Source organism: Haliaeetus leucocephalus, unplaced genomic scaffold (assembly GCF_000737465.1).
Source record: "Haliaeetus leucocephalus isolate CR32 unplaced genomic scaffold, Haliaeetus_leucocephalus-4.0 Scaffold223, whole genome shotgun sequence".
NCBI classification, from domain to species: domain Eukaryota; kingdom Metazoa; phylum Chordata; class Aves; order Accipitriformes; family Accipitridae; genus Haliaeetus; species Haliaeetus leucocephalus.
In genome coordinates, this window is record NW_010972659.1 from 594,576 (window position 1) to 607,801 (window position 13,226).

General features: G+C 52.6%; 1 protein-coding gene across 1 annotated transcript in view; it reads left to right on the plus strand.

Annotated features, from left to right (window-relative positions):
* The window catches only part of PCBP3 (poly(rC) binding protein 3), a 41,991-nt gene extending 28,972 nt beyond the window's left edge, over window positions 1-13,019 (plus strand). The window contains exons 10-14 of the mRNA XM_010566984.1: window positions 4,106-4,184; window positions 4,963-5,022; window positions 8,069-8,121; window positions 11,023-11,192; window positions 12,983-13,019. Of these exons, the coding sequence (XP_010565286.1) occupies window positions 4,106-4,184; window positions 4,963-5,022; window positions 8,069-8,121; window positions 11,023-11,192; window positions 12,983-13,019 (399 nt within the window). The remainder of the gene's footprint in view (window positions 1-4,105; window positions 4,185-4,962; window positions 5,023-8,068; window positions 8,122-11,022; window positions 11,193-12,982) is intronic.
* The last annotated feature ends 207 nt before the right edge of the window (window positions 13,020-13,226 follow it).

Genomic DNA, 13,226 nt, shown 5'->3' on the forward strand with positions numbered 1-13,226 from the left:
CTGTTAGCGCTAAACTTCATTAATTCTGAGGACTTGGCCTGACGCTAAATTGTTTGCATTGTTCAGTGCTATCCCTTTGTTCTGAGACAAACCATACTCTATGCATTTTGTGCCTCAAAATGATCAAAATGTGCAAAGAAAGGGGGGGAAAAAAAGACTTTCCTCTCTATTTCCCCCTTGTCTTTAAAATGTTGGTAATCCAAGAGTTTATTTAGGTGCTGAGTGCCTTGGTGGGGTGGGGAGAAGCCAGAACTCCAGCAGTGCATGGTTTCTTGCTTGAAGCCTGGGCAGGGGGGGAAAAGCCTTTTTGGGGGTCTTCCTCCACATGACTCGGAAGCAGGCACTGAGGTTGGGCAAAACGCTACCCACATCCCCCGAAGGGATGGAGAGGATGGCCGCCTGCCACGCTGCTGGAATCTCACCTTGCTGAGGGCTCTGCATCTCCCCGCAGAAGCTGGACCCCAGACCAAAGCGGTCACCCTGGGTCTGATGGCTGTCTCACTGGGTTTGGCTCGCTCTTGCCCAGGAGGGGAGCATTGTGGGCACAGACCCCGCTTCATTTCGTGCTCCTTGGTGTGGAGACAGGTGCCGCTCAGGCTTGCAGCGCAGATGGGGTTTGCTGGTGCTCGGATTCCCCTGCTCATGCCAGGCTCCTGTGGCTGAGGTGGGTCAGGGAGCCACAGCATGTTGGCGGGGGGACATGTAGGGAACATCTGCTGACATGTCTGCGTGTAAAAGTACCAAAAGAAATAGTAAACAAATCTATTTTAAAGGATTTCTCTATGAAAAGCAGCAGTGAAGCACTGCAATGGCAGCAGCTCCTTGCTGGCAGCAGACAGCTGCTCAGCTTCTGGGGTCGTCATGGCTAACACGTGCTGGGGAGCTCTTGGAAAAAGCTGGGATTTTCTAAACGTGTTTCAGAGGGAATAAAATACCCGGCAAGGCCCACTGCAGAGGCCCCTTCTTGCTGGCACACCTGTGAGTCAAGGGTCCACAGTGGGGGCTGAGCACAAAATGCCACTCTGGGGATGTGGCTTAATTGTAAGTGGTGTGGTCTGGGTGGAAAGCCTTCTCCAGTCATCCCACGCACAGGAGGAGTATGATGTAGCTTGGTGTTCCTCCTTGTGATGGGTGCATTGGGTATTAAATTATGGGATTGTTTTTTGCATGACTGAGAACAGAGCAAGGCTGTCCGATACCATGAAGGCATGCTCCCCGTGGGAGCAGTTAGGAGCCATAGGCTGGATTTTAGGATCTTAGGAACAGTGATTTCACCCAATTTAGTGGAGGCTTTGGCTTTCCATATGTCACCAGTATGCATGTACTTTGAACAGCCTGATGTGATGGTTGCTCAGAAAAATTCTTAATAGTGTGCGCACTTCACTTTCGCTCCCTAAGCAGAATATAAATAAATAAACCTGCGTATTTAGTAAGGGTAGATCAATATAGTCTTTGTCCCAGTTTTCCTTTGCAAGTGGTGGTGAGAGCTTAATGTTTTCCTTGTTATTATACTCTTCTGTTTGACGGGAACAAAATACATTTAATACATTTGCTGGCTGAACTCTGCCCTACCCCCAGCAGATTTGCTGAGACCTGGAAAAAGTTGTTCGTACAGGGGCCACACTCCATCCTTACTCTCATAGCTCTCTTGCAAGGATCGGTCATTTTAAACACTGCTCGGCACAGAAACTAGTCTTGAACATGATTTTAGGGCATTTCCCTTGCTCTCACAGGTGTCTGTGTTTAGTGGATGCCTTTTGCAGACCTGTGACTGCGGAGCGGGCAGTATTCCAAATGCCAAAGCTAAAATGAGAGCTCCTGCCTTAATTCTTTTCCCTGGGAAAAACCCACCCAGGTCCACAGGAGTTTTAGCTCCCAAAGGGCTTCAGCATTGCCCAGGTACTTGTAAGCCATTCAGGATGTGATGTGCAGCTACCTGCCTTCAGGAAATTTGTGGTGGGAAATGAAAGGACAGCTGTGGCAGCTGGGAGTTGGGGACACTTGGGAGTGAAATAAATGTCGAGCGCAGGAAAGCTCCCAAACCGAGTCATTGCTCCTGGGTATGCACGAGGCTGGCAGCTGATGAGATGTAACCAGGCATTGCTGTGGGTGCCTAGTGATGCTCAGCATGGCTGTACGTTAGTCCTAGCACTGCCGTCCTGCCCTGTTCTGTCCCTCCCAGCAGCGCTGGTGGGGGAACTCCCCTCTGGTCTGCAGGGAAAACCAGAGTTTGAAGAAATGCTCTCAGGATTTTGCTTTCCGCTTTTACGAGGAAACAGGAGAAGAGGTGCTTCATGCACCGCAAGCGTTGACATAGCAGCTTTCACGTTAACATCTAGGCATAACTATCTTCTCCTCTTGTATGCTTTTTTATTGGTGTTATTATGGGTGTTTGCTAAATACCACTATCTGAACTATGTCTTAAAAATATGCTAGATCAGTATTAGAAAGGACTTTGGTGTTTCCCCCGTCGGGCGAAGCAGGACCCCTGCCCTGGGGCATGGTTGGAGCCCGAGGGGCTCTGCCTCCCGGGTGCTCCTCGGCAGTGCCGGCAAAGAGGCAGGAGGTTTCATCTAGAGTGCTGCCGGTGGGACCGGTTGTAATGAGGAGCTCCACAACAGGGTGCAACTGGGTGTAATTTGGTAGAAAACAGAAGAGTTCTTAATTTAAAAAGCAGCAGATGCTGATGTCCCTGCTACCTGCAGGAGCGGTGGTGTGCCTGGTCCTATCCGGAGCTGACTGTGTTTCAGCAGGAACCCGCCGTAGAATGTCTTCAGCTTATTTGCCGTGCCGCACAGGGCGAGATGTGCACATGCCTCTTCTCGTGGGGTGGCAAGACCTCTCCCCCGAGCCAGTGGAGGCTGGAAGTCCTCACGCCTCTGCCGGGCAGGGCTCCCTTGGCTACCTCTCCAGGGACTTGCAGGTGTTTTCCCTCCCCGCTGCCTCCCTCCAGCCTCTCCCCCGGTGTGCTCAGCCCTCCGGATCTGCTCTCTCCAGTGCTTCCCCCTCACCGCTGCCAGCCAGACCTCCCCGTGCTCCCTTCCCAGCCATGCTGCAGGAGCAAGGAGGTTTTTGAGTATTGTTTCCCCCCAAAACGTGGAAATCTTAACTCCTGCCTCTCCCTCAGTGGGGAGGGGATGGGTGCAATGAGCGGTTTGCGTTTGGGGGGTGACGCAATCCTGGCAACCCTCTGAGCGCCTGTGAAATTGCTGAGTGGGAGGTGATAAAGACCCTCCCTCCTGCCGACTGCTAGACTTCAGCCCAGTTTCTTTTGTTTTCTTTTGTTTTATTGTGTTGTTTTTTTTAATTTGGAGCAGTGAAACCGAGCACAAAATGTATTCCAAACAAAATCCGCTCTATGCAACCGCTTCCTGATGGGGCACGAAAACCTACCCGGCACAACAAGGGATACAAGGATCTGAAATACCTACTGGTCATGGCTGAAGCCCATACTTCCCTGTACTGCTAAGGTGCTTGCGCTCATAACGAGCTGACGTTGAGAGCCACAGTTTGTCCGTCTCCCAGAGGCGTTTCCCATCGGAGGCGCAGCACAAGAGCATTTGCTGCAGGGGCAAGCAGTCACCATGCAGCTCCAGCAGCACAAAGAGGGTCTTCTGGCTGCTGGCACATGATGGCCACCAGCCTGGCAGTGCCTTTGAGACGGCTCCTCTGCTCTAAAGCTACCCTGAAGTGAGCAGCAGCTTCTGGTCGCAGGTTGTGAAGCCTGGAAGCTGGGGAAGGCAGCGGCTGGAAGCACTGTAGGCAGCAGCCGGCCATACACCTGAGGCGGCCGCTCGCTCGCAGCGAAGGAGCTGAACTGTTTGACGAGGGGTGGAAACTAAGAATGGGCTTCTTGCTGGTATCGTACTTCAGACCCTGACTAAGCACTTCGGCAAAAGATTTGGGCTTTATTGCATTTTACCCAGGCCAAGTCCTTCTGCTAATGTTTTTGCCATGTCTCACCATGGCTTCCTGGTTTGGTTTTTTTTTGTTTTCTTTTCGTTTTTTTTTTCTTCCGTTATAATTTCGTTCTTGATTTTTGGTGTGACTTGTTGTACTCTATAACAATAACCTTCTTAGCTCTAATGTCCCTCCTACCCCTCAGCAGTTGACCAAGCTCCACCAGTTGGCTATGCAGCAAACCCCCTTTACTCCCCTTGGACAGACCACCCCCGCTTTCCCTGGTACGTACCCACACGCCCTTTCTAGACATCCTTCTCTTCTTACCTGTAGAGTTTCTCTCTCTTTCTAAACTCATGCTATTTAATGGAAACAAATAGGGCAAGTAAAACTGAAGTTTGCAGTGTCCACGGGGACAGGTTAACAGGGATACTAGATTGATGTTTGGGGGTTACGATCCTCACGGGTGAGCTCTCAGCCATTAACCATGCACGCCCGGACTGATCCTGCGAAGCCACGCTGACCTTGCTCCCAGCTTTGCTGGCTTTCCCAGCAGAAGCGATAAGCACCAGTCTCCCACCCTTCCCTGCCCAGAGGAGGTAGCATTTCCCGCCGTGCACTGATCTGGACCTTGGTGGGACATCCCCTCTTTCCCAGGGGGAATGGCTCACCTCCGGCTGGGGATGCTGCCCCGGCACCTGCGGGGACCGGTGCCGAGCTGGGCAGGATGGCACCTGAGCACCGGGGAGAGCAATGGGAAGGAGCCGTGGCCGTAGGGAGCCACATTGATGGGAGGACAGCCAGACATGGCGTGGCTCGGCAGCCTCGTTCCCAAGGCTGGCGTCGCAGTTAACGCATTTCATGGTGACCTGGGAAGCAGATAGAGAGAGTGCAGGGGATGGAGATACTTAAAGTACCTTTGCTTACTCGGTGGTCAAAGTGCCGGTTGGAAATGCCTTTTCTGACAGTATGTTCATCATATTTTGAGCTTCCTAGATGAAGTGACATTGCTTATCTCCTCGAAGGCAAAAGCATTAAACCTGTTTCTTCTTTGCTCTTCAGGAGAAAAGCTGCCCTTACATTCCTCCGAAGAAGCTCAAAATCTGATGGGCCAGTCATCAGGTAAAACAAAGCTACAGGGAAATAAGCAGGGTTCTGTTGAAATATGTTTCTTAAATAGGACTGTGCCATTGTTGTGCTCCTAGATAAATTGCGGTATTTGTGAAGGTGTCAGGTTTTCTTGGTGAGCAGGGAGACCAGGCAGCACTGTGCCTGCTGTTCTCCTTTGTACAGCATGTCAAAAGAAAAGTGCCTGGAGTTTATTGCCTAGTTTTCTGATGTTTGCATATAACTGCCATCTGTGTAATGGAAAGACATCAGAGTCATCACCCTTATTCTTTCATTTAATTTTGTATAAACTTTGCTCAGAAACAGTAGAAAAATGCCTGTAGGAACAGAAATGACATGCAATTTTAGCCATCTCTAAGCCATTCATGGTAAACTGCATTTTTAGTGGGACAGGACCCTGAGGAGCCAGAGCATGGCCATAATCTTGGAGAAATTTTGATGTCAAATGTCCCGCACATTCATCCATATGTGCCTAACATGCTTGTCTTTTATAACGTGCCATTGCTTAGAGGAGTTATCCTGGGGCCTGGAGGCTCATAGGTGATGTGAGCCAGACCTTCCCTGGGAGTACCCAGGGCACACATCTGCTCTGCGGCCAGCCAGGGTACCTCACATGCATGCCTCGAAAGAGTCTGGGGCACCGCCTAACTATGAAAACAAACATAGCCCAAACAAACAGACCCCACAAGACTGTAGCAAACATAGATTTCATGATACCAGCCTGCGCAGCCTTGTTTTCCGCGTGCCCTGCCTTGCCCTTTGCAAAGGCACTAATCCTGCCCTGACCCCCTCACATTACAGCCATGGGGACTGCATGTGCGTATCAGAGAGGGAGGATCTCATATGCTAAAATAAACAGTCTCCAGGTAATGGAGGACTTGGCCATTCCTCGATGGCCGTTGTGATGCAGGGGTGATGCAGTACTATGGCACCATGTTCTCCAAGGGCTTTCAGCAGCACCTGTGCCATTTGAGCATGGGGTGGGGGGCCCTGTCTATGAATCTGAGGAGCCCAGCCTGCATTTCCAAAGATCCCTGGGTACCTCAGTGCTGCTCTGAGCCCATCTCCAGTGCTGTGCTCCCTTCAGAAGACATTTTCTGCCATACCCACACTGCTATCAAGCTGAGCCTTGTAACGCATGGCCAATAGACGGGGACACCTGCGCCCTGGGGGACATGTCTTTGTCTTAGGTGCAGTCCATCTGCCCCTAGACTGTGAGAAGGCTTGGTGTGAAAGACAGTCCAGGGCTGGTGAAATGTCTCTTTCAGTGCAGTGTGCTTTAAAGTTAGTGTTAAGCATTGCATGCTGTGTAAAACCTGGGCAGGAGCTGTTTTGTGCAGGCGTTAGCACACCCAGCAGGGGTGAAGGAGGGCGTAGGGCTGCTGACTGGAGGATTTACATCCCCATTCCTTGCCTTTCTGTGTCCTCCCCAGTGAAAAACATGGGAGAGATACATTGTGCCAGTGGGTACCTGGGCAGTGTACCCAGGCGTTTCATCTCTGTAGGGGAGGTGCATGTGGGAAAGTGCAGGAAACATGCAAGAGCGAAGCAAGGATAGCTGATATTCTCCTTTCTAGGGGTGATTCTCAAATAGGTTTGCAACCTAAAGCTTCATTTTAGTGTTTTAGAAATCTTGCTTTGACAGCTCCAGTACCCAGATAGACATCAGTTCAGACCTGCTGCATTTTAAAACCTGGGCGGCTGTTGCTGGCAAAACTGTTTGGGAGCTCCTCTTCCATGGTGCAGAAGGCCTCGATGGAAATGCAGACCAGAAAAACTTGCCCATTGCTTGGAGGAGTTGCTCAGCATGGTTAAGGCAGTGGCATAGTGCCATGCAGCTTGAGGAAGCCCTGCTGGATTGGGTGACTAGGAATTCGGTGCTGCTGCTGTCTTGTGTTGTAGCAGCTCAGCACTTCCAGTCTCCTTGTGCTTCTTTTCTTTGCACCCCCTTACTCTGCACAAGTGTCTTGGACTCTTGCACATGCTGCTCTTAAAAGCCTTCCTCGGTAGTTCATATCATATGGATAACATTTTTTTTTTGAGGTTACTACAAATTCCTGTTAGCCACCAGACAGCTTCTGTCTTGCAGATCTGACATAGGACATCCCTGCTTCAGCACTGAGGTGATGTAATATGGAAACCTGTGGGAGAGGCAGACTTCGACCTGGCCTAGGAGCGTTACAGCATGCTGTCCTCTTACCTCTGGAGCTGCACACACAGGGATGCTGGCTCCAGCCTTTACCACTATGGAGGAGAGTGCCCTCCCTGGCCCAGGAGAGGCAGGCAGGAAGCACATTGCTGCCTTCGCTCCTTGCCATGTGATTTTTTAGGGAAGCAGGCTCTAAATCTCCATACTGTTTGCCTTGCTTTCCCTTGGGAGTAAGAGGAACCATCGGTCCTGGGTCCAGCTAGTGTGCATGTCTTAGCATTCTGGCTTAAATTCAGCATGCAAGCCTGTGGGGCTTTAATTTGCAAAGTACTTTGCAGGCTACCCTGTGCTCGTGCCACCGGATCCCCCAGGGAAACCGGTTTTGGGGTGCCAAGTTGCTGTCATAACCACGCGGCTCTGTGCTGCTGTGTCCAGAGAGGGCTGGAGGGTGCATGGACAACCCTCCTGCTGGCAGGCTGTCTGCCTCTAGGGTTGGGTTTCCCAGCCAGCAGGCTGTCTGCTGCTGTGTGGAGGAGGGCTCTGTGGGAAGGTGCTTTTCCCACCACTCTCCAGCAATGCTGCAACCTTGCACTAGAACGCAGCCTCCTGTGAAGCCATTCCCAGTAGGAGGATGGAGGGTGGGAAGCGAGGTACTCATGGGGTAGCACCTGCGAGGCCAATGCGAGGGATGCAGGGGAAGGTGTCACCCAGCTGCAGCAGAGTCAGGTAGCAACCATCTTCCTCCTCCTTGTACCAAAATGTGTGATCCCCTTCCCCTCCCAGCCCCGGAGCAGGATGCAGCCTTTGCAGTGTTGACTGTTGCGGGAAAGCAGCGGAGCTCCACCGCGCTGCCTCTGCAAGCTATAACCATTTTCCCTTGCATATGCCCAGGTTTGGATGCCAGTCCCCCGGCCAGTACTCATGAACTCACCATTCCCAATGATGTAAGTAAATCCAAGTGTTTCCTTGGCATGTGTGTGTGTGTATACACATATATATATATGTGTGTGTGTGTATATATATATATACACATATATATATATATGCCATGTGCAGTCTGTTGGGGATCAGCCTGCAGCATAAAGCACCCATTGGACTTTACCCTGTTGGTAGCTTTCCTAGGTATTATCCTTCTTAATGCTCCTTTTCCCTTTCCAAATGAACTCGGTGCTCATGAAATATGCCCAGTTGACAGCACTGGGAAGGGGAGAGAGCTCCCGAGCCAGCCCTGATTAAACCATAATTGCTTAATCTAGCACTGGCTCAAGCATAGTTACTGGGAGGGTTGGAGAGGAGGTAAGTGTGTGTTTCTAATGCCACAAAGCGTCGCACAAACGTTTGAAGGATGGCGCGTCTCTTCTTAGTACTGGTGGCAGTCAGCTGTTCAGTCTGATAGATGGAGGCATTGTGGTAAAGTGGATGTTGGACTGGGATATTTGCTGGGAGGAGGCTGGAGTCATGCTGGGCATGCGGTGCAAGGAGGATGCTTGGGAATGCTCAGGTGCGAGGAGGTGGGATGGAGAGCCCAACACAGCTGGTACTTGGATCCAAGGGTCTCGCTTCTGGACTGGTCCACTGGTTTCCATGGGTTGATAGCCAGGAGGAGCTCGAATCAGAATCAGGGCAAGTGGAGGGATGACTTCAAGTCTTTGTCCCCATCACCATCACCTACAAGAACCTTCGGCCCATCCTAATCAGGAGTTTCTGGATCGGGTCTGGCAGCTGTTGCTACTTCTTCCTGCTGTTCACCAACACATGGCAGTGCAAGGGAAGGGCAGCGAGCCAGCTGCAGCTGCTGGGCACCTCTGCTCCTCCACTTGCGAGGCCTTCTTCCACCCGAGAGATGTGGCAGTAAAACAGTTTCTGAGCATCTGTTGGCTGAAACCCTTGGAGATGCTTCACCCCAGGGCCAATCGCCATGGGAGAGCTCTGTGGAGGAGCCTGTGGCAGAGAGCAGCAGGGCTGATCCTGGATTTGCTTCTGTCTGTCCAGTGAGGAGCTCCCTCTGGAAGGCTGAAGGGAGCTCTGCAAATGCTCCTGAGGTTGCAGCAGCCACGTCTGTTGAGCATGGGGAACCGCAGCCCTGGCAGCAATGAGGGCATCTTCAGGAATATCAAGTGACCCCTTGCAAAAGGGCTCACATGGGAGAAAAGGATGCCAGGGAACCTCCCACAGGACCCAGGAGCACTCAGAGCATTCGCTCGCCAGAAGCCCAGCTCTCATCAGACCTGCGCAGCATTAAATGTCATCGCCTGCATCTTTTTGCGTGCTGAAAAATGCTTCCTCAGCTCTGCCTCCTGTTGTTTTGAGGGCTTTTAAACACTCACTGCCACCTTCCCTGGAAGCAGAGGGCAGGTTTGGGTTTCTTAAAACAAAGGGTCTACGGGCATGTTTTAGTGATGTAGATCAGCTTGGGGTTGTGCTGCAGTTCAAGGAAATCTGATGATATCCATCTTGTTGCTCCTCTGGCTGTCAGGAGAAACTTGTAAGCTGTTCAGCTTGGATGTTGCTGAACATCTGTCTAAATAGTTTGGCTCCTCAGGTCTCCCCAGCAGGTTCCCATCTGTAAGGGATTTTCATTTGCTGAAGCATCTCTGAGTTATTTCTGCACCATGAAGACCAGGATGGGAGGCTGTTGGGTTGAACACCCCACTGCAGCCCCCGAGATAGTTGATACCCTTCCAGCACTGCAGTAGGGTGTACATTCAGATCCATATGGGACAAACCACTAAGGTAGCCCCATGATCTGATGAAAGGACCAGTGAACATTTGGAGGAGTAGTTGTCTCCACTTCTACAGTGACAGAAATCCAGCAGCTGCCAAGATGAATGTCCCACATAAAAAATTCCCAGGTGCAACCTTGGAAAAGAGCTCAAATGCTGATGGCCAAGAAAGGCACGCAGAAACACCTCATGCCTGTGTTGGTAAACCTGGACATCACCAAGCTGCAGAGGTGCTTGAGGGAACCATAGTTTGATGCACAAATGAGCAAGAGCAAAGATGAAGACCATTGAGGAAATCGAAGCCAGTGAGGACCATTGAGGAAATTCAAGGGATGGGCAATTGAGGAAATTCAAGCCTCCAGCTGGTTCTAATTTTTCACAAGAGTGTGAAAGACATGATTTTGAGTAGGGTTCTCCTCTTACGCTGGTGCCACAGCCACGTGGTGCTGTCCTGTCAATGGTGTGCATGCTGGCAAGCCCTTGCATTGCACCAAAATAGCTGAGGGGGGTAACAGAGGGAGCAAGAGTGTCCCAGCAGGGTAGAAGAAGTGTGGGATGGGGTGTGCAATGTGAAGCTATCAATGGTGTGTGGCTGCACCAGCTGATGACGTGGCTCTTGGGGTTGGGCTGTCCCCAGGGAAGGCAGTGGGCTTGTTTTCTTCTAGTAACGCACCCTGTATAACCACCTTCAGGTTCACTGTGATTGGCAAGGGGATAAGTGCGGAGCACAGTCTGAAACATGACTCATTCCCATTTTTGTAAAACAATGACCAATTATTAGACCATGAAAATTATTATTACTGAAATGAGCCTGGTATAACACCTCACCCTTCTTGAAGCCCTCTGAGATGCTGGGCATCGTGTGTGGATAATTGAAATTTGCCCCCTCGAGGAGCAGAGCAGGGCAGGCTGCTGGACATGTCCTGGGAGGACTGTGCTTATATGCACGTGGGATTCACCCCCAGGTTGTCCCTCCCCTGTTTTCATGAGCATTAAGGTCACTCATGCCCCAGGGCAGAGGGAGGAAGGCTTCTGGCCAGCGCCATGCAGTTGTGCTCGCGTCCCGCTGGTGACTGCCAGAGCTGCCGCTTCTCAGACGTTCCCTCCATGCTTTTTTTCTAGCTAATAGGCTGCATAATCGGACGCCAAGGGACCAAAATCAATGAAATTCGGCAGATGTCGGGAGCGCAGATCAAAATCGCCAACGCCACGGAAGGGTCATCGGAGCGCCAAATTACCATCACAGGAACCCCTGCAAACATCAGCCTCGCGCAGTACCTCATCAACGCCAGGTGAGACCCCCCACCGACCTCCGCCGCCTCCCACCACAGCCGAACCTGTCCTGCCAGCGTGGTGGGAGCAGCACTCGCTCCCGGCACCGCGGGCCAGGAGGGGATTCCTGAGGCCAGCTGGGATGGATGGTGGCTTGCTGAGACCTCTGAGTGGGGACCAGACGTCACCAGTGGGACCTCTTCCCCCAGCTGGCACTTTGGCTGGGGACTGGGAGCCGCTTTGCTGCCGGCAGAGCAGCCACGGGTTGCGCCGGTCACCTGCCCACCCGCCACCCTCACTTGAGGATTTTGCTCGTGGGTGGGCAAAATCACCACCATCTTTCCCTGCGGATGAAGCAGGGGACAGGGACAGGGACAGCGCTGAACCCGTGGTGGGGAGGCATCATTTGGGACTTGCTCGGTGGGATCCCAGCATCGCTTACTGCCACCTCAGAGCCTCTTCCGTGTGCTTCCAGGCCTCCCAAAGGCTTTCCTCCATCCAATGAAAATAATCACTCCAATAAACGCAAGACATGGGAATGGCCTGATTGCTTCCTTTTCATGCTAAAAAGCTTGGTGCAGCAGGACTTTGCAGGGGCCAAGGGATCCCGACGCTGCCTCCAGCCAGGGGGCAATACTGCCTGTGCTGTGGGGGACCAGAGGTCTGGCAAGGGACTGTGAGGGGAGTGTATAGGGGAGGTGTAGCTGGAGAAGGGTTGGGGACCAGCTCCGTGCTGGCAGTGAGCCGTGTCCGGGGCGTTCACACAGACCTGTTTGCCTGCGTCTACGGATTCTTGGATGGGGAGCTTAAGGGGAGGCAGGGTCTTTCACTGGATTTGCGCCCGCCTGGCACAGCCATGCAAGCCAAGGCAGTCCACCCGTCCATGCCTTCCGCTGCGGGCAGAGTTGGTGCCGTGCCAACCCACCACCAGCCCAGGATGTGCGCGGCTGTGGGATGCTGCCGTCAGGGTACTGAGGATGGGGGGCTGTTGGCGGCGACTCTGACGTTCGTTGGGATGTGGGCTGGGAGCACCAGTGAGGTCTGTATGTGCTTTCTCCTCCTTGCACCCAACCCACCTCAGCCCCGACCTGCAACAGACCTCCACCATCCCATCCTGCCCCGCTGTCCTGTTGCCCACATCCATGGCACCTCTCCAGCCACTCAGGAGAGGAACCGGGCCAACCCCACACCTGCAGCCATGGCCAGGTGGCTTTCCCTGCAGCTCCTTGCCAATCCCCCCCACCTCTTGAGACAAGAGAGAGAAAGAAAAGAAAAACGAGCAGCTCTTCATTAGTGGGAAGGGCTGGCTGAGGTGCAGCCTGTGCTGTGGCAGAGGCAGAGATGACCTGGCAGGGGGGAGGATGGGGCATAGCTCAGCCTCTCCCATAGTTTCAAAAACCAGAGCAAAACAAAGAAGCCGGGGGAGCTGGGACAGCTGCCTGTCCTCCATGGGAGGGATGCTGGTAGAAGTGAAGCCGTGTGCTGGGATGTCTTCTGCCAGCACCCATGGTGGGTGGCACCTCTGCCACCATGCGGTGCCAGGGATGGGCATTACCTGGCAGCAGTGAGGAGAGGGGAAGGCAGCCAGCCATTGAGCTGGCTCTATGCTCCAGCCCACTGTGCCCTCCACAGGGACCCTCAAGGCCCATGAGCTCAAGCCACCTGGGGATGCTCTGCCCCCTGTCTGAGCAGGCCATAGGCAAGAGGAGGAGCGCTGCCCCACAGGGTCTTCGTTTTCTTTTCTGCTCCGGATATTAAGCGCTTGTTTTTGTCTCCCCCCCACCCCTCTCTCTGCCCCTGTCTATTCTAGGCTGACGTCTGAGGTCACTGGAATGGGCGCACTCTAATTTCCACCCACCATCCTCCACTCCGCACCACCCGACCCTCTCCAGCCACCGGCACTCCACCCAGCCTGTACTGCCTGTACATTTACCGTCTTCCCTTTGCCTCCACAGATACTCTTTTCTTTACTAACGAATATATATATATATAAATACACACACATATGCACACACTGGAACATTTCTTTAAGAGCTCCTTACTGTGCTCCTGAG